The following is a 25,778-nucleotide window of genomic DNA, read 5'->3' as shown; positions in this document are numbered from 1 at the left end:
AAGGGCTTGTAAACATACTAACATTTAGTCCTCTGCTCTGTAAGTTATTAGTTTGAACTTCAAGCTTCGAAATAAGACAAGATCTTTTCTGATTTTGTTTGACTTGGCTCCATTAACTACACGCACAAGGACATAATTTCGAGTACCACTTTTAGGGATATGCTTCATGAGTGGTGAAGTAACACGGTTGGTGTCTCTTTCTCTTTTCCTTTCTATCTCCCCTCTCCTCTCACCTGACACAAACGTCTCTCTGTTTCTATTGAAAAAAAAAAATTTTTTTTTCTTTAAAGGGAAAGGGGCCAGCTAATGGCACAGCTGATGGAGCCCACATGTTACAATGTACAAGCACCTGGATTCAAGTCCCCCCACCCTACCCGGTCCCCACCTTCAGGGGGAGATCTTCACAGTGGTGCACCAGTGCTGTAGTTGTTTCTCTTTCTCCTTCTCCTTCTTCTCTCTCTCTCTCTCATTTTTATTTTTTCTTTGTTATCTTCATTTACTGGGTATAGACAGCAAGAAACTGAGAGAGAAGGGTGTGATAGAGACAGAGAAAGACTCCTGCAAAACTGCTTCACCACTTGCAAAAGCTTTCCCCCTTGCATGAGGGGATCTTGGGGTTTGGACCTGGGTCCTTGTGCATTGCAAAATGTGTGGTCCACCAAGTACGCCGCCACCCAGGCCTTCTCTTTCTCCCTCTCCATCATCCTCTCCACTTTCAATTTTTTCTGTTTCTATCCAATACAATAAAATAAATAAATGAATAAATATTTTCAAGAAGAAAAAGGAAGAAAGAAAAGAAAATGATGGTCACCAGAAGTGGTAGAGTCCTGTGCAATTAACCTAGCCATAGGAATAACTCTAGAAGCAATTCATTTTTTTTTTATTTATAAAAAGGAAACACTGACAAAGCCATAGGATAAGAGGGGTACAACCACACAATCCCCATCACCAGAACTCCGTATCCCATCCCCTCCCCTGATAGCTTTCCTATTCTTTATCCCTCTGGGAGTATGGACCCAGGGTCATTACGGGGTGCAGAAAGTGGAAGGTCTGGCTTCTGTAATTGCTTCTCCGCTGAACATGGGCATTGGCTGGTTAATCCATACTGCCAGACTCTCTCTTTCCCTAGTGGGACGTGGCTCTGGGGAAGCGGGGCTTCAGGACACGTTGGTGGAGTTGGCTGCCCAGGGAATTCCAGTTGGCATCATGTTAGCATCTGGAACCTGGTGGCTGAGTAATGAGGCTGAAGGGTTGACATTCCACACCTGATGTCTCTGGACATAGTCTGAAGTAAAGCATGCTGAGGTGATACACATTGCATTGAGTAGGTTGGGATCAGCAGATGCAAAATCATTTGGTATGAATTGAGAGAAGCATGTAGGAAAGTGAGCCCCACCCTAGAGGTTCCAGGACTGGGGGAAATATGGGCTTTAGAAAGGAAGCAGGGGGCAGGGGAGGGGTTTCATCTGTCTTAGGATTTAAGAAGGCAATAGATAGTTATATAATCAAATTATTTGGCAGTTAGGTTAGCTTTGAAGATCCCCGTTGTTAGTATTTGTTGTATCATACACTACATCACCATAATTTATATAATTTGAAATTATTTATATATAGCTGTGTCTTATAAAGTAACGCCACCGGTTGCTTCTTAAAAACTATTTTTAAGAATATATACTACATTAACCAATGAGGTTACATAGTTTTAGTTTTCATTCCAAGTTAGTATAATTACTTTTTAACACTGAGTATCCTAAATACCTTGTAAGGGTCAGATAAATAAAATATACTAGGGTATATTGAACTTTCTCAAAACTTTCCTATTATGATTTACAAATTAATTCATATGCTATGATATGAAAGTCCCCGCATATAACCTGCATTTTTTTTAGTTTAGAACCAGAGTCTTAAACTTAAAGAGCTTGATAAAGGCAGAGAGAAAGAGGGAGTAACAGAAATGCTATTCCTTTACCTTTGGAGCCCTTTTTCGCTGTTCCCTTTTGGTACCAGGAAATCAAACCCAAGAGCACTAAACATCCTAGACAGTCACTCTGACAGTAAAACACCTCCTGCCCCTAAAAAATTATTGCTGTGTATTTTCTTAGTGAATTACTCAGTAAATTCACTACTCAAGTTCAGAGAGAGAGAGGGGGAGAGAGAGAGAGGGGGGGGGAGAGAGAGAGACTCATTAAAAGAATACTTTAGAGCAAAGGACCAGCATGAGCATCCCAGTTCAAGCCCCCTACAGGGCTCCCCACCTACAGGGGAGTCACTTCACAAGTGGTGAAGCGGGTCTGCAGGTGTCTGTCTTTCTCTCCTCCTCTCCTCCTCTCTGTCTCCCCCTCTTTTCTCCATTTCTGTCTGTCCTATCTAACAATGACAACATCAGTAACAATAACAATAGCTACAACAACAATTAAGGAAAAACAACAATGGCAAGAAAAGGGAAAATAAATATTAAAAAAGAAAGAAAGAAAAAAAACTTTAGGGGCAGGGCAGTGGCACATGTGGTCAAGCACATATAGTACTAAGCTCAAGGACCTGGGTTTGAGCCCCTGTATCCCACCAGCAGTGGGGATGCTTCAAAAGTGGTATAGCAGGTCTTTCTCTCTCCTTCTCCTCCCAACCTCTCATTTTCTGTCTTATCAAATATAATTGGAGGGAACAAAGAAAAACAAAGAAGAAATGGCCGCCAGGAACAGTAGATTCATAGTGCAGGCACCAAGCCCTAGAGACAGACGGGGGGCAAAAATTAATCAATTAAATGAGGCACACACAACTAGATAACTTAGACTGGCAGGGGAAGTCACTATCAATGGGAATGTAAAACCTTTAATTCTTTCTTTAAAAAAAAATGCTTAAACCATAAAACAATGTTATGATAGTTGAAGTAGTGTTCATCTTACTAAATGATTAGAGAGTATGGTATGAGCCCACTGTTCAAAGGTTTTCAGCAAAGTCTCATCTGTTAGCTTATACACGTCTGTTGATCTATATTAATAAGATGTCAAAGCATAGTTTTTCAAAGTACAAGTCAGAACAAAGAATAATGTTTAAAGTCATATTAATGATATTAAAGATAAATAAAAGGAGAACACAGAGGTACTGTTAAGATTTATATTCAGGGAGTCGGTGGTAGCGGGTTAAGTGCACATGATGCAAAGCGCAAGGACCCACATAAGGATCCTGGTTCAAGCCCCCGGCTCCCCACCTGCAGGGGAGTCACTCCACAGGCAGTGAAGCAGGTCTGCAGGGTGTCTATCTTTTTCTCCCCCTCTCTGTCTTCGCCTCCTCTCTCCATTTTTCTCTGTCTTATCCAACAACAATGACATCAATAACAACAATATTAACTACAGCAATAAAACAACAAGGGCAATAAAAGGGAAAATAAATAAATATTTTTTAAAAAGAAAGAAATATTTATATTCGTTTGTGATTCCCACTATGTCCTTCTAGGCAGCAGCTACAGCAGCGTCTGCTGAATCAAGAGACTTCAGTGGTGCTGGAGGGATTGGCGTTTTCTCAGAGAGCTCTTCAGTAGCATCAAAGTTGAGCTCCAAAAGTGAAAAAGAGCTGAAAAACAGACGAAAGAAGAAGAAGCAAAAAGAGCAGTCTGGAGGAGAAGAGAAGGAAGAAGTTGTTCGCAAATCTGAATCTGAAGACAGCATAAGAAGAAATGGTTTCCGTTTTTCCTTAGAAGGAAGTAGATTGACATATGAAAAAAGAGTTTCTTCTCCACATCAGGTAAAATATTAGATTACATAATCTTCATTTGCATATATTTTTTTTAAATTGCCAAAATTTGGAAGAGACAAAATGGTCTCCCTGGGTAGCATTTTGCAATAATGATGATGATAAAGTGCTTTGCTTACCATTTTGGAGGTTGTTATGAGTTTGTGATCTCAGGAAAGCATTTTTTTTTGCATTTTTATTTTTAAAATGTTTATTCATTAGTGAGAAAGAGATTAACTGGATCATTCTTCTGACATATGCAATGTTGGTGATTAAACTCAGGACCTTATACTTAAGAGCCCCAGACTTTTATCCACTGTACCATCTCCCAGAATTTTTAGACTCTAGATCCCATTGGGGTTGGAAAAGTTGGTGGTTTTGAGGTTTCACTAGTGACCTGAGCATTTTAGGGTAATCCACATGAGAGATTATCAGAGAGTGATTCCTATCCCACTTCTAAGCCACTGCGAATGACCTAGTGGACTATGGGTTTTTAGAATTGAAGATTCCTACGAGAAAATCATGGACTGTTTCAGACCACCTGTGCTGTTCTCTTCCAAATGCAAAGTGCACCAATTATGTATTTCTTTTAAGAAAAAATTAAAGAAAAAAATTCTAAATGTGTAGCCAAAATTCTTAGCATCAAGGAAGATTTTAAATCTTAAATAAGCACGGGTATTTAATTGCACTCCCTGTCTCATGTTTGGAATGGGACTTGTATTAAAAAAAACTAAATTATTTATGAATGTTTGAGAGAAGAGAGAGACCACAGTAGTGGATCTTCCTTCACTACAGTGGAGATGGAGTTTGAACCTGAGTCACAGACATGACAAAGCAGCACAATTCCAATTTATAAAATGCAATAGGTATTCACTGGATGCCTCCTGCTTATGTACCAACACAAGATGTTGAAGCATTGGAATTTAGGATTTCTAACTGTTGAAGACCTTTTTAGACTACCAGAAATACGCATTTCTCAGAAGACAATTTCACCAGGTATAAAACATTTATATCCAATAATAAAAATGAGATCAATCAAAATGATAGCAGTGATGATGGCTAGCATCGAGTACATTGCAACTTGCAATGTAAACTCATTGAAGTCCCTCACTATAGTTCTCAGTAGGTATTGTAGTCATTAGTCCCAATCTAAAGGAGCTAAAGAGAAGGGGAGGACTGCATTCTTTGTTGAGTACCTGTTTTGTGCATGGAGTTTGTGTACACCGTCACAATCAATGCTAACAGTCCTGAATGTTATTATTTTCGCTACATGTTTAGGTTTAGTGAAGTCAGTGTTTAATGTCATATAGTTATGAAGGGATGAGATGGTATTCAAATTTGCCTTGACTCTAAAACTCTGTATCAGTCCCTTAAAAATGGAAGAGAGAATTTATCATTTGAATTGAATTTATTTATAATCCATATATTTAGGAGTATACTTTCTTGCTATTCATTTTACAGTATATATAGCTTTACATAATCTTGTTTAATATTTGTACATTTTATATGTCAGTTTGATGAACTCTAAGTTCAAATACCATAGAAAAATGAAAGAATTAGGGGCCAGGTGGTGGTGCACCTGGTTGAGTGCACATGTTGCAATGTTCAAGGGCCCAGGTTTGAGCCCCCAGCCCCCATCTGCAGGAGGGAAAGCTTTACGAGTGGTGAAGCAGGGCAGCAGGTGTCTCTCTGTCTCTTTCCCTTGCTGTCTCCCCATTCCTCTTGATTTCTGACTGCCCCTACCCAATAAATAAATAAAGAAAATAAAATTTAAAATAGAAAAATGAAAGAATTGATGGGCCTAGAATTAAAATAGTTTAATTTTTACATAAATCTGGATATTTATTAATTATTTTTCATGTTTTTCATGTGCAATCACTATGATTCCATTAGTAGAGACATTAATTTTAATTAATCTGAATTTCTTAAAAATCACATTTCTGGGCCAGGTGGTGGTGCACCTGGCTGGGCGCACATGTCACAGTGCACAAGGACCCAGGTTCGAGCCCCTAGTCCCCACCTGCAGTGGGATTGCTTCTCAAGTGGTGAAGTAGTGTTGCAGGTGTCTCTCTGTCTCTCCCTATCACCCCCTTCCCTCTCGATTTCTGGCTGTCTCTATCCAGTAAATAAAGATAATAAAAAAGATTTTTAAAAATCACATTTCCTTTTTGTAAGTACTTATCCTTTAGAAAAAGAAAGTAAGAAAGGAGCAAAGGGAAATAACTGTGGGAAAAGATGGGAAGTTATATGAGATAAAATTGCCTAAATTTGAAACTATAAGTCAAGAGGTGCCAAAAAATGTCTCCTCAATTTGCTTTATTTCAAGTCTAGTAGAACCAAATTCTAGGCAAAATAGTAAAGCCTGAAAGGGGTAGGCTCTGTCCTTCTTCTTGAAAATTTTGATCACAGATATAACATTTTCCAGGTCCTGTCTTCAGTGTTTTCCATCCTAGTGTAATAAACATTATAAAGGATCAGCGATTTAGAAAACACGAAATATCTGACTTAAATTGGTATGTACTTCTAAGGGGTATTTGAAAATATGCAAGCCATTTTTTTAAATCTGATAAATAGCTGAAAATAAATAACTTGAAGAAAGGGAGAAAGAGGGAGAGAGGAAAAAAGAAGGAAGAAGATAGTGGAAAACTTGTGAATTCACACTAAACCTACTTTGCAAGTCCCTGGAAGTAATATAAACCTAGGTACATTGCTAAAGGGTTCATTACTTTTATTATTTGCAAAAGTCAAAATACTGAAGCAGTATGGAAAAAAAAATATTGTTTTGTGGTGGTAAGATGGAAAAGTGATTATGTTGATAGCCATTTTTAATTTTATATTGAAAACACATAATGTAGACCTTTATGATGAAAATATGATTTTCTAGGCAGGGTAGTGGAAGACATATATATATTTAACTTCACTTTTCACTTATTAGTGTGAGAAAAGAAAAAGGTTGAAGTACAGTCTCTAAGCAAACCTCTAAATAATTTGGTTAGCTTATTTCAAGATAAAACTATCCTTAAGATATTATTTTCAGGGGAGGGCATAGATAGTATAATGTTATGAAAAGAGACAAAGTCCTGGATTCAAGCTCCTGCACCATCATAAGCCAGAGATGAGCTCTTTGAGACAGAGAGCAGTTGAGAGGGGGAGAGAGAGAGATGGAAAGAGACACCTGCAACTCTGCTTCATTACTCATGCGTTTTCCTCCCTGCAGGTGGGGAGCAGGACCTGGGTCTTTGAGCACTGTAACATGTACGCTTAACCAGGTGCACCACCACCGGGCCCTCATTTTAAAGATTCCCTTGGATGTTTTCTTTCAAACAGATCACCCTTTGTGCACCTTTTGATTTTAATTCAATTTTATTGATCCATATCATGTAATGTTTAGGAGGATAGCTTCACAGCTTAATAAAATGTATGTACCATTCCACATCCACCACAAAAGGTCTGGTGCCATCACATTATCAAATTGGTCTCCTCTTCCCTTTTCTGTCATTCCCCTCTCCCTTCATCTTCCCTCTGGTAATCCCCATATTTTTCTCAAAGTCCAAGAGTTATTTTTGTTGTGTTTTGTTAATTCATTTGCTCTCATTATTTGTAATCCCTATATGGGTGAAACCATCTGGTAATTGTGTTCCACTTTCTGATTTATTTCACTTAGCATAATCACCTCAAGTTCTATCCATGTTGTTGGAAATGGCAAGATTCCATCTTTTTTAATAGATGAGTAGTATTCCATTGAGTATATATCCCACAACTTCTTTATCCAGTCATCCGTCGATGAACATTTAGTTTTTTTCCATGTCTTGGCTATTGTGAATAAACCTGCTATGAACATAAGGGTGCGTATGTCTTTTTGAATTAGTGTTTTTGTATTCTTTGAATAAGAGCAGTATTGCTGGTTTATATAGTGTATCTATTTTCATTCTTTTAAAGAATAATTTTACTCCACCAACAGTGGACAGGAGTTCCATGTTCTCCATGCCCTTGCAACGTTAGTTTTAGTTGCTTTTATTTTATTTATTCTGTTGCTGTGCAGTGATACTTCATTGTGATTTTGATTTGTGTTTCTTTAATATTAGTGATGTTGAGCATTTTCCATGTGCATATCTGTCATTTATATGTATTTGTGGGAGAAATGTCTACTCAGATCTTCTGTGCACAGAATTTATCCTTTATGAATTTAATATATTTATATTATAAAATTAATTCATGTAATTTATATAAATAACAGAAGTTGACGCTAACAGATGGGGTACAATCATTTTTATTATACAGCTGGCACATATAAACTGTGGTATTTTGTGACAATTCACCTTAAAGTCTTGAGAGAAGTTGTAAATTATTTTCCCCATTCCAACATTCTTTTCCCTTATATTTACTAAGGTACATGTATAAAATATTAGTTAAAATATAAACCTTTGCTAAGAGTGATCATATAAATAATAATTTATATTTATTTTCCTACTGCCAAGCACCCCTCCTCCTTCTCTCCCACCCACACCCCTCCACTCACCTCCCACTCTCTTCCCTCCTCTCCCCTGCCCTCCTTTATTACTTTTCCATAGCTTCCTTTCCCTTACCCTTCCCCCTCTCTCCCTTCCTTCCCCTCTTTCCTTCCTTCCTTCCTTCCTTCCTTTCTTTCTTTCTTTCTTTCTTTCTTTCTTTCTTTCCTTCTTCCTTTCTTTCTTTCCTTTCTCCCTTCACCTCTTTCTTCTTTCATTTGCCATGAAATCCAGTACTACTATGTCTTTATAACTAATTCAAATTTACAATGTAGTGTAAAGGGTGGAAACACGTAAGAAATTAGGTAAGGGGCCAGGCAGTGGCATATCCAGTTGAGCATGTATGCTACTATATGAAAGGATCCAGGTTCAAGTCCCTGGTCCGTGTGTTTGTGTGTGTGTGTGTGCGTGTGTGTGTGTGTGTGTGTGTGTGTGTGTGTGTGTGTGTGTGTTGGAAATTCACAAGGAGCAAAGCAGTGCTAGAGTTGTCACTCTTCCCCCTCTCTTTCCCAACCCCTTTCATTTATTTCTTCCTGCATCTATCCAATAAATAAAAGACAAAAATAAATTTAAAAAGAAAAGTAATTAGGTTGTCCTGGAAATATTTTAAAATAGCTACTTATATAGTAAACTATAAAGGAATGAACTGTACAAATAAAATTGATAATAAGATGGAAAAATCAGAGGGACAGGAAAAGGAAAATGAATATTGGAGAAGCATATCAGTTGGATTAAATGTTGTTTTTGTAAGTAATGGAATCACAGAAGATAGGGTTTAGAGTTTATAGACAGTTTTTAGGCATTATTAAGTAGTATTATTTAACTAAAAGGAAAGAAAAATCCGTGAGTCTTGGTCAGAGAATATAAAAACATATAGTTACAAAATAATTTTGGTTTTAAATATTTTGCATAGAAAAAAATCAAACTAATAATATTTAAATGATTAAATTAGTACCTTTCCCATTTATAATTAGAGAAATCTAATTCAGAGAAGCTTGGATAAAAGAAAATAATGTTATCATGTAAAAATGTGTGATTTTTATATACAAATATCATATGAAATGATGATAATAATTACTTTTTGCATAACTGAATCCTATGTAGCAAAACACATTATCATGACCAAGTATTTCTTCAAATCTCAACATAAGTTCCTCCAGTGTGGTTGGTGGCAGGATGCTTACTGCAGTCTCAAAATTACATCTGATATTTTCAGCAATCCCAGTTGAAAATACACTCCACCTCAAGAATTATGAAAGAAAGAGGTGCCTGTCAATGGACTAATTTGGGTCCCAGGCCCATCTGCAAAACCATTCTCTATCTCCAGAGGTATGGTTTACTTTCATTGACTATATCTCAGTCATGTTCTTGCTTGAGGAGCATTTCTGGAGGATAACTAAGGAACTGTCAACTGACAGAGAATGGATATTGGACAAGTAAAAGCAAGTGTTCACTAACAGAGGTTATAAGAGTGAACAAGTAATGAATAGAGTGAGTCATTGTGCTCAATGTTAACTAAGTTTAACAATCAAGATAAACTGCATGGTAACACTGACAGTGTAGCCATTTAGGAAAATGTTAAATGGTTTGAGTAGATACTAAGTGAAAACTAGGTTTTTTGTAAATATGGTTCTCTTCAGATTTCTTGAGACAGATCAAAGAATTGAAATTAAGGAATAAATCATACAATTTTTTTCAGCTTGACCTATTTGATTTATTCATGAAGGCCACTATAAAATATGCAAAAGGAAGGGTAGAGGCTGATCCTCACACTATAATTAAAAAGACGTGCTATTAAGTTAGATTTTATTTCCTTTGTGGTAAAGTGGGCATCAGGGTGTGGTCACTGGTGAGCTTTTACTGAAGCTATTTTAGCCTTGATAGACCCTAAATGTAGCCATTGGATTATTAATGAGATTAGGTCTTGGGACAGACTAGCAAACTATTCTAAGTGCTAGTAACTAAACAATGTAGAAAGGAACTTCTGACAACCTTAAGGCACGGGTAAAGTGGAAGAAAATGGCAGAATTTAAGAATAAAGGGAGCAGAAATGGAGAAAGAAAAAGAAGACATTAACCTAATAGAGTGCCAAACAGTGTCGGTAGTTACCATGGAGGCCCCTGGTTTCACCAGTCCAGTAACTTATATTTACACAAATCAGCAACTCCAAAACAATAAGTACAACTTCAGATTTTCCAAGATATCGGTTGTTAATTCTGTGCATCTGTTTCTTTCATTCCCTCTGCTTGTTCACAGTCTTTACTGAGCATCCGTGGTTCCATTTTCTCACCCCGACGCAACAGCAGGGCAAGTCTTTTCAGCTTCAGAGGTCGAACAAAGGATATTGGCTCTGAGAATGACTTTGCTGATGATGAGCATAGCACTTTTGAAGACAACGACAGCAGGAGAGACTCTCTGTTTGTACCCCACAAACACGGGGAGCGGCGCCACAGCAATGTCAGCCAAGCCAGCCGCGCGTCCAGGGTACTCCCCATCCTGGCCATGAACGGGAAGATGCACAGTGCTGTGGACTGCAATGGAGTGGTCTCTCTGGTGGGGGGCCCGTCTGCCCTCACATCTCCAGCTGGGCAGCTCCAGCCAGAGGTGAGGGCAATGAGCACAGCTGGTGGAGGTGGTTTAGATTTCCACGAAATAATTTTGTTGAGTCTCTTGTTCAAAGCCCAGGGGCAAGTGGTGAGCTTATTTTGTCACATTGTTGCATTTGGATTGTTCTACATATTAATTGAAAGCATAGATTGGTTCTCATAGATTCCAGTTATAACAGGGCCAGGTGGTGGCACACATGGTTGAGCATACACATTACAGTGCACAAGGATCCAGGTTCAAGCCCCTGGTCCCCACCTGCAGAGGGAAAGCTTCACAATTGGTGAAGCAAGGCTGCAGGCGTCTCTGTTGCTCTCCCTCTCTATCGCCTCCCACCTCAATTTCTCTGTCTCTTATCTGTTAATAAATAAAACATTTAAAAAAGATTCTAAGTATCGCTTCATCAGCATTACTAAAAAAGAAAACTTTCCTTCAAAGAAAGCAAGCATTATTCAAGTGTAAGTCACATATTGCTATGCATAGCAACTGAAGCAATTTAATGTAGTAAAGGATTTCTCCAGTCATGTCATTAGAAGTTTTATATTCTAATTAATAACTAGAAAGACCTAAGATGGCATAGTAGTTCTAAATGGTGCAGGAAGGACTAGTTAATCTTTAAGTAAATCTTTTTCCCTTAAACTTTGCATCTCTTTGTCTAAACACTATATGTTAAATTATAAGAGGTAGATACCCTTTTGATTCACTGAGTTTTAGTGTCAGAGAGGGTTCTTTTTCTACTGCATTTCTCTATCATCACAAAATTAATTTTACAGTGACCATCATTGATGTGTATTGATAATCATATCAAGTAAGTAGAAACATTGCTTCAAAATATGTATTCATTGGAGATAAGCAGATCAATAAAAATAGCCTTGATTATTTACATAACAATAAAATCAAAATGGATGAAAAGGATTTGTTTTGTCATTTTATATATAGGGAAAAAATCTTCAAAGAAATAAGAATGCCTTCTTATTTATTAGTAGTACTCAAAACTACTTTTGAAATGCTTGAATTTTACCTTTTTTTCCCTATGACAATCAAATTTGTTGTTTGAGTTCCTAACATAGGAATAAATTTCTGCCCATGTTGAAATCCTAGTGAGTATATTTTAGAATGGACAGTGCCCTATCACTGTACCATGTTAAAATCAAAGATTCTTCAAATTGTTTTATTGGAGAGCTTCAATGCCAAGAATGAGCCATTTGTAGGTGACATTGTTTTATAAATTTATGACAAGCTTACAGATTACTTTTAAATTTTAGCTTTATTTTGAGGAATGTTTACTGTCTGTAATGAACAAAAATATTTTATGAATAGAATTCACATTTTAGAGCAAGTATCATTGTTACATATTAAGGGAAAACTTAATAATATTTTGTTTACATTAAGACATATAAGTCTTTTTCTACAAAGATCTAATAACTTAGGCCAGAGGATAGATAAGCTGTGTGCCTTGCCATATACTTGGGCAGAGTTTGAACCCCAACACCACTTGTGAACCCTGTGGCACATATATCTCTCCCTACATCACCTTTTCTCTGAAGTAAAAGAAATAGAAAAGTTAGTCTGGGAGTAATTAAATTACATGCACAAGGTCTCAATACTAAAATAAAAAATTATGACAACCTTAGTTTAAATTAAGAGCCATATGCTAGATAGAGCCAGGTAAAATGCTAAAAAGCTATCTATCTAGCAGTAGGCTTCCTTATTCCAACCCAGAGTTTTAAGATGGAGGAATTGGGAAGTACATTTTGATTACAAACCTGGGCATGTCAGAAAGTGGAGGATCTTATTTGTGGGTTTTCAAACACTTCAAAGAAAGATTACTCCAGCTGTGTCTTTCTGAAAAAGCATAATTTATTGTTTGTTAAGTAGGAATACTTTGATATATGCTCAAAAGTAATAGTTATTTGAGCTGCTTTTTCCCCCTTAGGGCACAACTACTGAAACAGAGCTAAGGAAGAGACGGTCCAGTTCTTATCATGTTTCTATGGATTTGTTGGAAGATCCTACAACAAGGCAAAGAGCCATGAGTATAGCCAGTATTTTGACCAACACCATGGAAGGTATGTCAAGAGTTCTACAGCTAAGTTTGACATATTGGTTATGATGAAAGAGAAAATTTCATAAACTTCCAATAAAACTCTTCCTGATTTGATGTCTTGTCATCATATGCTTTTTAACTAAGTAAAAGTAAAACTTAACACACAACATATGAATTCCACTTTCTCACATAGTTTATTTACATTCAACCTCCAGGAAGCATTTGCATACACAAGATACATTTTAAAACCAATATTTATTTATTTATTTATTTATTTATTTATTTATTTATTTATTGCCTTCAGGGTTATTGCTGGGGCTCCATGCCAGTGCACTATGAATCCTCTGCTCCTGGTGGCCATTTCTATTTCCCATTGGATAGGACAGAGAGAAATTGAGAGAGAAGAGGAACATAGAGAGGGAGGAAAGAAAGATAAGACACCTACAGACCTGCTTCACTGCTTGTGAAGGGACCCCCCACACACACAGACACCTACAGCTGGGGAGCCTGGGGCTCAAACCAGAATCTTTGTGCGAGTCCTTACATAGTATACTATGTGCGCTTAGTCAAGTGTGCCACTACCCAGCCCCAGAAAACCAACTTTTGTAGATTGAATTCTACATTTTTGAAATTTCCAGTATGTGTGACATTGATAGCAGTGTATTAATAAATGTGTATTATTATAATAATGAGCCTAACCTTTTGATTTGTTTTTTCTTCATTTTTTATTAGTGACTTAAAAGAATTTTACAGAATTACAAATGTCAAGGGTATAATTACACACTCATTAATGGTCAGTGTAAGTCACCACCCTTTCCAACAAAGTTCTACTCCTTACCCTCCAATCCCCATAGTTCTCAGAAAATGCATGAGTCAGTTTGATTACATACAAGAAAACCATCCAGTAGGTAGTTGTCCTTTACCTCTTCACTTATTTCATTTAGCATAATGTGATATGTTTGGCTATGCTAAATGAAATAAGTCAGCTCCAGTTCTCTCCATTTTGTTCCAAATGAAAATCTCATTGTTTTTGATTGCAGAGTTCCATGGAATACGTATCTCATATCTTTTTTAATCTGGTTATCTGTCACTGTACATTTAGGTTACCTCTATGTGTTAGGCATTGTGAATTAGTATTAATACATCTTTTATTAATACATCCTAGGAGTGGTATTGCCGAATCACAATATATTTTCTCTCTCATTCTTTTTTTCTTTTCTCTTCTCGTTCTTTTTTTTCTTAACTTAAGGACTCTCCAAACTGTTTTCCATAGGAGTACCACCAGTTTGCATTCCCACCAACAATGTATCAGAGTTCTTTTTGTCCATATCCTCACCAATACTTTTCATTTCTTGATTTGTTGATATGAGCTGTTCTCACATAACCCTTTGATTTTCCCTCACTGTATTAAATACAATTCCTTGAATGGACTAGAGATAATAAAAATGTGAATTAAGATATAGCATTGGGGGTCATGTGGTAGCGCAGTGGGTTAAGCACACATGGAGCAAAGCGCAAGGACCCTCAAAGGTATCATGGCTTGAGCCTCGGGATTCACACCTGCAGGGGAGGGTCAGTCACTTCACAAGTGGTGAAGCAGGTCTGCAGGTGTCTATCTTTCTCTCCCTCTATTGATTTCTTTCTGTCCTATCCAACAACAAAAATGATAACGATAACAATAACAATAATAGCAACAACAAGGGCAACAAAAATGGGAGGGATGGCCTCCAGGAGCAGGGGATTCATAGTGCAGGCACCAAGCCCCAGTGATAACCCTGGAGGAAAAAAAAAAAAGGCATTAACTTCTTTGAATCAAATTTAAAAAAAAAAAGTACTCCTAGTCTTGCTCCTCTTTGACCATATCAAATAAGCTTAACTTTTTGCTGCATTTTACATACAAACCATTAGTGTCTTATTTAAAAGTATGGATCATGTAATGCCAAAGAAAGATGTTGGGAACAGTGTTATCTGTGATAAATTCTTCCTTCTTTGCTCTTCAGTGTGTTGAATGTGTTAATTTATAACTTTGAACTTTAATTTTCATGTTAATAAAATATAGGTATTGAAGTCTGAGTATAAGGTTATTGAAAGAATTAAAAGAGGCATCATATACAAAGTAATTTGTATCTGTCATATACAAGGTAGTTGACAGTTATTATCATTGTTAGTTGTTTCTTAATTGCTGGTTTTGTTGGTTCACATGTGTGCCTTTTCATACTGTAAGTGAATGCAGATAGAAACTGTCAACTTAAACTACTTGGAAAATATTTTTATATAAAATGTATTCTATGCTTCTCCATTTCCCTCCATCTATTCCCTTTTCTTTTATAATCACTTCTTTTCTGTCCCCTTCCGGTTGTGTGTGTGTGTGTGTGTGTGTGTGTGTGTGTGTGTGTGTGTGTGTGTGTGTGTGTGTGTGTGAATATATATGAAAGTATGTGTGAATGACAAATATGTCAAAGGAAAAATAAAGGTGGATGATGGCCGAGAGAGCCCATGCTATATTGTTATACTTTCTCTTGATTCTGGACATATTTGTAGAATAATTCTTTCCAGTCTTAATGCAAAAATCCCATGGTATCAACACTAGCATCAAAACCTAGAAGCCATAATCTGAAAAATAAATAAATAAAGCCAATGTAGATGGTCATATATACCACAGCCATGTCACGATGATAAGACCCAATTTCTATAATGTCCTACTATGGAAAAAAATATTTTTACTGATTTCTCTAGAATATTAAACTCGGTACGTTCTTCCGCAACTTTACCTGCATTAGCTTGAACTCCTTCTTTCCCCTGCCCAGCTGCCAGTAGCTTGCTCCTCCATGTCCCTCCAGGTAAATCTTTTAAAGAGTCTCTGGTCTTCTGCTCCTTGCCATAGCAAAACCACTGAGAGGAAGTTGCCAGTGGTTCTGCTACTGATGTCAGCAGTATGTCTGCTCCCTAGAGCAGGAAGTAGAGAAGGAGATAGGGTCTCAGTCAAGTCCTATTTTACACTTCTGAGAGCATTAAGTTTGAGCTGACATAAGAAATCACCTAAACACACACACAATTGGACTTGTCCATTAATTATAATACAGAGTTCAAAATGGATGCTCCCACATCACTTTCACATCACTTTCCATGAGGATGGGTCTCATAAAGCTGTGTAGGATAAAAGACATGTCCCAGAAAAGTGTACAAGTGAGGAAGCAGGTGACTGAACGTTTGTTGTTTATATCTGTAAAACTTTTGGCTGCATTTTTGTGAGGGACAATGACTACATATTCGTTCTGCTCTTCATTGGTTACATAAAGAAAAGCTTACTTCAATTATATCTGAACTCTTTGATGTTGACAGACATTTGATTACAGTGTGCAGCACACACATCCATAATGAAATTTCTTTAGCAGTTCTTTTGTTTTTGACAATGTTGAGAAAATTTCCTATGGTGGTAGCACAGCAGGTTAAGTGCAGGTGATACAAAATGCAAGGACCTTACAAAATGTAAGGATCCCAGTTAGAGCCCCGGGCTCCCCACATGCAGGAGAGTCACTTCACAAGCAGTGAAGCAGGTCTGCAGGTGTCTATCTTTCTCTCCTCCTGTCTGTCTTCCCCTCCTCTCTCCATTTCTCTCTGTCCTACCAACAACGATGACATCAATAACAACAATAATAACTACAATAAACAATAAAGACAACAAAAGGGAATAAATAAATAAATTTTAAAAATTCTTATGTTGGCCTAATCTATTTTTCTTTCAAAGGAATTCTTTTTACTAAGTATAATCATAGTTCATTCACCTTCCCTTTTTTAAAACTTTTTGATGCAGCTGGCAGCTTTTATTTTCTTCTTTTGAACTACAGATCTCTGTTGCCCAGTGCAGTGAATAATCTAATTAACAAAACAATTTAAGATGAGAAAAAGTGAATCATTTTCATTTAATGAGAGAGAGAGAGAAAGACACAAAAAGAATCATCAGAGCACTGCTCAGTTCTGGCTTATGGTAGATCTGGAGTATTGAACCTGAGACTTAGAAACTAAAACATGAAAATGTCTTATGCTATCTCCCAAGCCCCAAGTCATTTGCATTTTAAAATGTCTAGGAAAGATAGTATTTGAAGGAGCTGGAAGTACCCCAGGCGTTCAGGAGAGCCCCTCAAAGATAGACACTGGACTGAAAACAATTCTCAGTGTGGATATTGCTTATAGAAATACTGGAGAAATGGCTGTAGTTCCCTACCAAGTGCTTTGTTGTGTTTTGAAGTGTGATATTCTTCTCTGTTGTCATGAATAATTCAATGGTTTCATTTTAGATCTTAAACAACTTTGCTCTACTTTTTACTGGTGTGAAGATGAGCAACACTCGCTGAAATTCCCCTTTTGAACTTTTCTCTGATTTTTTTTTCCCCTACACAATTCCTCTTTGATTTTCTTTCTTTACTAATGGTCCATTTACATTCAAAGTACTTATTCCAACTAAACACAAGGGAAAAGTGATTTTTTTATCACTTACTTTTTGTCATTTAATGTGAATTACATGGTTTTTGTTTTTAATCTTTATTTATAAAATGGAAACACTGACAAGACTGTAGGGTAAGAGGGATACTTCCACACAGTGCCCACCCCCAGAGCTTCTTCATATGCAGTCCCCTCCCTTGATAGCTTCCCTATTGTGGGAGTATGGACTCAGGATCATTGTGTGATGCAAAAGGTGGAAAATCTGTCTTTTGTAATTGCTTCTCCACTCAACATCCATACTCCAGCCTGCTTCTCTGTTTCCCTGTTGAGGCACGGATCTGGGGAGATGGGGCTCCAAGAAACATGGTGGGTTTGTCTGCCCAGGGAAGTCCTATTGGCATCATGGTAGCATCTGGAACCTGGTAGCTGAAAAAGAGCAGAACACATTGTTGACTAATCATGAACCTAAAGACAAGAATATTGTAGGTGGCGATTTGGGATCTCCATTTTGGAGAAAGATAGTAGGTCTATTTTAGGTATATTCCAAAGGGCCCATGACTTTACTAGTTTTTGCCTGAGCCTGACAACTAATATGCAAGAAGACCCAGGTTATTGTCTGGGGATATGATATCATAGTTGGGAAAAGGACTAGAAAGCTGGATCAAGGAAAAGAGCAGCTCCCAGATATGGGAAAATTATATAACTATTGTTAACTGTAAACCCCATCGATTTGATTGGAGGCCCATATTCAGCACAGGAGCCTGTGTAACCTCTGCATCTGTGTAGGTCTGAGCTTGCATTCTGTGGTCATAGCTAGGAACATTCCAGGCTGCACTAATTTCAGGACCCATCTTTCTTGTGTAGTAGGTAGAGTATGTTGTCCAACCTCCCTGTATTATATGTTTTTGTCTTTAATGAATATTTGAGAATATTTGGCCAATTAAAAATATCTATAAAATATTCACTACATAACATTTGTATTTCCTCTAATTTATAACTCAGATACTCTACATTAGGAAAAATAGAAATATATTGTGTGCTTAAATAATTTCAATATCTGGGGCTGGGTGGTGGCGCACCTGGTTGAGTGCAGATGTTAACATTATGCAAGGACCCGAGTTTGAGTCCCTGATCCCACTTGCAAGAAAGCTTTGCAAGTGGTAAAGCAGGACTGCAGGTGTCTCTCTCTCCCTTCTCTCTTGACTTCTGGATGTTTATACCCAATAAATAAAGATAATAAAAAATTTTTTAAAGATTTCTTTAAGAATTTCAATGTGGATCAACAATGGTAGAGAATGTACCATCCTCCAGGAGGCTGGACAACATACTCTATGTTCCACCTGAGGAGGACGGGTCCTGAAATTGGGGCAGCTTGAAACGTTCCTCCTCACGACCACAGAATGTAAGCTCAGATCTATAGGGATGCAGAGGTCACATAGACTCCTCAGATGAATATGGGCCCCAGATCAGATCAAATTGATGGTGTTTACAGTCAACAACATTTACACACCTTTCCCATATGTGGGGCCTACTCTTTTCCCTGATCCAGCTTTCTGGTCCTTTTTCCAACTATGACATCATCTCCCAGGACAATAACTTGGATCCACCTGCATATCAGATGTCAGGCTCAGGAAAAACAAAAACAAACAAAAAAACTAGTATAGTCATGGGCTATTTGGAATATAACTAAAATAGGACTACTATCTACAAAACAGAGACCCAACTCATCATCTTAACTATTACAGCCTATAGGTTCATGGTTAGTCAGCAATTTGTTAGGCTCTATATGTTAACTCTCTTTTTAGCCACCAAGTTCCAGATGCTAAGATGATGCCAACTGGACTTTCCTGGACAGACGACCTCACCAGTGTGTCGTGGAGTTCCGATTCCCCAGAATCCCGCCCCGCTAGGGAAAGAGAGTCAGGCTAGAAGTATGGATCGACCTGCCAATGCCCATGTTCAGCGGTGAAGCAATTACAGAAGCCAGACCTTCCACCTTCTGCACCCCATAATGAACCTGGGTTCATAATCCAAGAGGGTTAAAGAATAGGAAAGCTATCAGGGGAGGGGATGGGATATGGTGTTATGGTGGTGGGAATTGTGTGGAAGAGTTGTACCCCTCTTATCCTATGTGTTTTTTCAGTGTTTCCTTTTTATAAATAAAAATTAAAAAAAGAATGTCAATATCTAAAGGGATAATTGAAGACTCTGCCTCTAAAGTAATTCTGTTAAAAGTAGACAGGTAACTACTTTTACTTTGGGTTAGTGATAAGGGATATACCATGAGTTAGAGGTGAATGTTTATCAACATAAGAAAAATAAATTATCTGTGATCACATTCATTTCATATTCTGTCCCCTCCTTCAAAAATTGTGGTGCATAGAAAATTGTAATTAGTTTATGACGATATTCCTGTTGCCTCTAAATAGAAAGTGATTTAACAGTCAGATACGTCACTGATGAAAAAAGAACCTGTTTTTCTCTCTGACTCTCTTTCACTCTAAATGTAATGCTGGGAAGTGAACTGAACATCTTACATATGCAACAGCATCGAGTGACCTTCCTGACTCAGTCCTTTCTTTAAATATGAGAATGGACAGAGAGAGGAAAGGGAGAGTAACCAGTGCACTGTTCCAATATCCATGAAATTCCTGTGCTTCTTTTATGTGATACTGGGAATGTAACTCATAGTAAGGCCTGTGCTTTACCTGCTGAACTTTCTTCTGGTCCCTATTCCTTTATACTGTGATTGTAAGATGTAAATGGTGGTCTCTGATTTAGTACTATATGTAATAGAATGTGTAGTAAAGATATTAGCAGGAAACATAACTTCTGCATTCCTTCCCCTCATAAGTAAATTAAAAGATATTATCAAAAGAAAATGAGAGGGGCTGGGGCACTAGTTTAAGCACACATAATATAAAACCCAAAGGGTTCCAGTTCTATCCCTCATCTCCCGCCCTGCAGGGGAGTTGCTTCACAAGTGGTGAAGCAGGTCTGCAGGTGTCTCTCTATCTCTTTCCCTCTCTATCTTCACCTCCTCTCTCAATTTCTCTCTGTTTTATCCAAAGAAATTGAAATTTGGCCACAGGAGCATTTGATTTGTAGTGCAGGCACTGAGCGCCAGCAATTACCCTGGAAGAAAAAGAGAGAAAGAAAGAAAAAAGGAAATAATGAAAGAAAGAAAAGAAGGAAGGAAGAAAGGAAGGAAGGAAAAGAGAGGAAGAAAGAAAGAAAATGAAAGATAATATTTCTTAATTTCCTAAATTTCTTTGCTAGTATTTACCCAATGTCATTATTTGAATATCACCTTAAAAATCTGTATGTTTCTGGCTTCTCCTATTATTTAGTTGAAATTCTCTTTGAAATAATTGTACTTCTTTTGTAAATAAATATGCTTTATTATGAAATTTTATGTTATAGGTTTGGTATAATAGTTAGGTTTTAAACATTATAGCAAATACAAAATATGAACACTTAAATTTTGACTTATGTCCCTAGAATATTCTTTTTTTAAATTTTTTATTTAAGAAAGGATTAATGAACAAAAACATAAGGTAGGAGGGGTACAACTCCACACAATTCCCACCACCCAATCTCCATATCCCACCCTCTCCCATGATAGCTTTCCCATTCTCTAGCCCTCTGGGAGCATGGACCCAGGGTCATTGAGGGTTGCAGAAGGTAGAAGGTCTGGCTTCTGTAATTGCTTCCCCGCTGAACATGGGCGTTGACTGGTCGGTCCATACTCTCAGTCTGCCTCTCTCTTTCCCTAGTAAGGTGTGTCTCTGGGGAAGCTGAGCTCCAGGACACCTTGGTGGGGTCTTCAATCCAGGGAAGCCTGACCAGCATCCTGGTGGCATCTGGAACCTGGTGATTGAAAAGAGAGTTAACATACGAAGCCAAACAAATTGTTGAGCAATCATGGATCCCAAGATTGGAATAGTGGAGAGGAAGTGTTAGGGAGGTACTCACTGCAAACTCTAGTGTACTTCTGCTTTCAGGTATATATTTTGCAGTAGTTTATGGATACATGTGAACATAAGCTCTCTCACACAGAAACTGGTGTATATCTAGGTTATGGGACTTTGTTAGAAAGTGAACTACCTGAGATGAAATTAGAGTGTACTATAAAAGGAAAGGTCTCACCCAAGTAATGAAGCTGAAGGGTTGCCATTCCACATGTGAAGTCTCTGGACACAGTCTGAGGTGAAGCATGTTGAGGTGGCAATTGTTGCGTTGGTTAGGTTGTGATCGGCGGATGCAATATTATTTGGTATGGATTGGGAGATGCATACGGGAAAGTGGGCCCTATCCAAGGGTTCCAGGACTGGGGGAAGTAGGGGCTCTGTAGTGGAGATGTGAGGTTCCTGCTGTCTTAGGGTTCAAAAAGACAATCGATAGTTAATGTTATCATCACATTATTTGGTAATTGGGTTAACTTTTCTTAGGGTTTGCTGTACAGTATCCAGTATCTTGTATATAGCTGTGCTATTGGATGCTTCTAATCTACTTGGTCTAGGCTTTTGAGAGAGTCCGCATATCAAATACACAGCCTATATATTAAAAAGATTCAGTTTGTGTTTTGAGAAACTTTGAAACATACAATTGATTTTCCCCCTCTCATATTAATTAACTACTGATTTATATGTCTACATTTTGCTAGGAGTGTACATAAACACCATTCCCACCACCAAAGGACTGTGACCCATCCCTCCCGCCCACTCCCACCCCCCACTGGCCCAGGAAGCTGCATGTCTACCCCTCACCACTGGGTTTTTACTTTGGTGCCCTACTTACAATTTGATCAGGTCCTGCTTTTAGTTTCCCTTTCAGATCTTCTTACTCAACTTCTGTTGATGAGTGGGATCATCCCATACTCATCTTTATCTTTCTGACTTAGTTCACTTAACATAATTCCTTCTAGCTCTGTCCAAGATGGGTCAGAGAAGGTGGGTTCATTGTTCTTGATAGCTGCATAGTATTCCATTGTGTATATATACCACAGCTTTCTCAGCCACTCATCTGTTGTTGGGCACCTGGGTTGCTTCCAGGTTTTAGCTATTATGAATTGTGCTGCTATGAACATAGGAGTACACACCTCTTTTTGGCTGGGTGTTATGGAGTCCTTGGGGTATAACCCCAGGAGAGGAATTACTGGATCATATGGAAGGTCCATGTCTAGCCTTGTGAGAGTTTTCCAGACTGCTCTCCACAGAGGCTCTACCAATTTACATTCCCACCAGCAATGTAAAAGGGTTTCTCTGTCCCCACATCCTCTCCAGCATTTGTTGCTGCTGTCCTTTTTGATGTATGCCATTCTCACAGGAGTGAGGTAGTATCTTAGTGTTGTCTTAATTTGCATTTCTCTGACAATCAGTGACCTAGAGCAGTTTTTCATATGTTTGTTAGCCTTTTGGATCTCCTCTGAGGTGAATGTTTTGTTCATATCCTCTGCCCATTTTTGGATGGGGTCATTTGCTTTTTTGGTGCTAAGTTTGCTGAGCTCTTTATATATTTTGGTGATCCTAGAATATTCTTGTAGTTTACCAATAATACATAAAGCCCAGTTGTAAAGCAGTTATGTATGCTAATGGTAAGGCTTCTGAAGTCTATGGGTAAATATATCTCTTCTTTTTGTGACTTCTAGATAAAGTAAAAAATATAGAGAAAAGGGTATTGTTGAGTTAATATGCAGACCTATCTATAATGAGGCTTACCTAGAGACTTTTGCATTTATTAGCAACACTGACAAAAGTGTTATTTAAGAAACTAAGAGTCATCTTGACTGGTTAAGACCTTTGATAATATAAACATGTCTTGGTCTATAAAGAACACACTGAGTAAGTAAGCATAGCATAAGTCCTATTCATCAGTTTCTGATAGCATTGAAGATGATTATTAGACAGTTTAACATTGCTACAAGGTTTTGGAAACTTTGTTTAGCCAAGGTAAAATTGGAAGATTTACTAACTATGGTGTACCTGTGTTTTATATGACAACTAACCTTTTATACATGCATTCTTGTTCCATTATCAAGTTAACCCAAAATACCTCCTGACAATTTAGACTTTTAAAAATCTTATTAATTGAAGCCAAAATCTGCTTAATTGAAAGTAAGCAGTTTGCATGATTTGTCTAACTTTGTTTCTTCCAGAACTAGAAGAATCCAGACAGAAATGCCCACCTTGCTGGTATAAATTTGCTAATATGTGTTTGATTTGGGACTGCTGTAAACCTTGGTTAAAGGTAAAACATATTGTCAACCTGGTAGTAATGGATCCATTTGTTGACTTGGCCATCACCATCTGCATCGTCTTAAATACACTCTTCATGGCCATGGAGCACTATCCTATGACAGAGCAGTTCAGCAATGTGCTCTCAGTTGGAAACCTGGTAAGAATCACTGAGGTTTCTTCTTCCCCTTCAAAATGCTCATAACTTTTATTAATTTCTTATACAACTCTGAAATTTAATTTGAATTTATTGGGTATATGTATGTATCTTACATACATTTGGACATCAGAAGATTAGCATCACTCTTTTTTGTTATGTTTTTTAAATATTTATTTCCTTTTTGGTGCCCTTGTTTTATTGTTGTAGTTATTATTGTTGTTGTTATTGATGTTGTTGGATAGGACAGAAAGAAATGGAGAGAGGAGGGGAAGACAGAGAGGGGGAGAGAAAGCAGACCTGCTTCACTGCCTGTAAAGCGACTCCCCTGCAGGTGGGGAGCCGGGAGCTGGAGCTTGGTTCCTCATGCGGGTCCTTGTGCTTTGCGCCATGTGCACTTAACCTGCTGCGCTACTGCCCAACTCCCCCTTTTGTTATTATTATTTTTTTAAAAAAAGAAAGGGGGAGCTTTTTATTTATTTATTTTTATTTATTAATGACAAGGATAGGAGAGAGAGAAAGAACCAGACATCACTCTGGTACATGTGTTGCTGGGGGTTGAACTCAGGACCTCATGCCTGAGAGACCAATGTTTTATCCACTGTGCCACCTCCCAGATCACTTGTTATGTTTTTAATGGTTCTTAATATTTTATTTATTAATTTTGGATAGATACAAAGAGAAACTGAGAGATATGGGTATGGTTGAAAGGAAGAAAGAGAGACATCTGTAGCACTGGTTCACTGCCAATAAAGTTTACTCCAGCGGGTGGGGGTTGGGGACTTTAACCAGGGTCCTTACACATTGTAATATTAGCATCATTTTTGTTATAGTAAAAATATATTGCTATAGTTAAATACTATAGAAGAACCAAAGATTTTATGTCAATTTTATTTGGAATTAAAGTGTAGGTTTCCCCTTTGTAAAAATATAATTATGAATGTAGAAAACTTTAATCTGTGATAGCAAAATCATCACTTATTTCTCGGGTATTTAGAATAAGTTATTTAAGATATGTCTGTATTTTCCAAACAAATTAAAGCATTTCAAGTCAGATAGTTTTGAAATATTTCTAAATGCCTTTAACTGGATTATTCTGGAAAGAAGCACCCTATGGAGTTTACTATTTCTGTTTGCATTTCTCCTATAAATTTAAACATCAGTAAATGATTCATTTTTACATATATTTTTGCATTAAAACTTGCATTTGTGGCTGGGTAGTGGCACACCTGGTTGAACACACATAATACAATGCAGGAGGACTCAGTTTGGAGCCCCAGTTCCCACCTGCAGGGGGAAAGCTTTGTGAGCAGTGAAGCAGTGTTACAGGTATCTCTCTTTCTCTCTCCCTCCCTGTCACCTCCTTCCCTCCTGACTTCTGGCTGTCTCTACCCAATAAATAAATTAATTAATAAGAAGCATAATAAAAAAGCTTGAATTAATGTTCACTGATACATGTCAAAAAAAAAGTGATATAAATGGAAGTAAAATACTCATTTGCAGAGAAGCAAAGTGAATAAATTCATACAATAATATTGTACTGATACCAATACAGAAGTTCTCATTCACTTCTCGACTTGATAAATGAACAAAGAAACAAGTACTTATGCATAAGTAATATATTCAGGAGTGCAATATGCAGTATTTTCAGACTCTGAACTACTGCATATTTTTTGTCATATTACAGATAAGTCTTAACTGCATGCATGACAGTTGCATAAAATTAACATATGCTAATCTTAGTTGCATAAAGTTAACATATGCTAATCTTACTTTGTACCAGGCACCATACTAAATTCACTATACATGAACTCCCTTTTTTTTGGGGGGGGCAGTGTGTTGGGGGTGGGATCAGGTATGGGAGGGTTTGCACAAAATTTTTCCTAAGATAGATGCTATGATTATATTTTATAATTAAAGAAACTATACCCATGAGAACCTGGCAGGCAAATGGAAGACTGAATACTACATCAAAGACTCTGAAAGACAGATCTGATGCAGCGACAGATTATTTTTTAAATTTATTTATTTATAAAATGGAAACACTGACAAGA

At 37.5% G+C, this 25,778-nt stretch overlaps 1 protein-coding gene across 1 annotated transcript in view; it reads left to right on the top strand.

The window, feature by feature from the left end:
- Nucleotides 1–25,778, top strand: part of SCN2A (sodium voltage-gated channel alpha subunit 2) — a 187,083-nt gene that overhangs the window by 81,034 nt on the left and 80,271 nt on the right. The window contains exons 11-14 of the mRNA XM_060177783.1: nt 3,454–3,741; nt 10,494–10,841; nt 12,778–12,910; nt 23,489–23,727. Coding sequence (XP_060033766.1) covers nt 3,454–3,741; nt 10,494–10,841; nt 12,778–12,910; nt 23,489–23,727 — 1,008 coding nt within the window. The remainder of the gene's footprint in view (nt 1–3,453; nt 3,742–10,493; nt 10,842–12,777; nt 12,911–23,488; nt 23,728–25,778) is intronic.

This window comes from Erinaceus europaeus, chromosome 18 (genome assembly GCF_950295315.1).
Source record: "Erinaceus europaeus chromosome 18, mEriEur2.1, whole genome shotgun sequence".
Classification (NCBI taxonomy): domain Eukaryota; kingdom Metazoa; phylum Chordata; class Mammalia; order Eulipotyphla; family Erinaceidae; genus Erinaceus; species Erinaceus europaeus.
The sequence above is the reverse complement of the archived record's forward strand: the minus strand, read 5'-3'. Positions and strand labels throughout refer to the sequence as shown.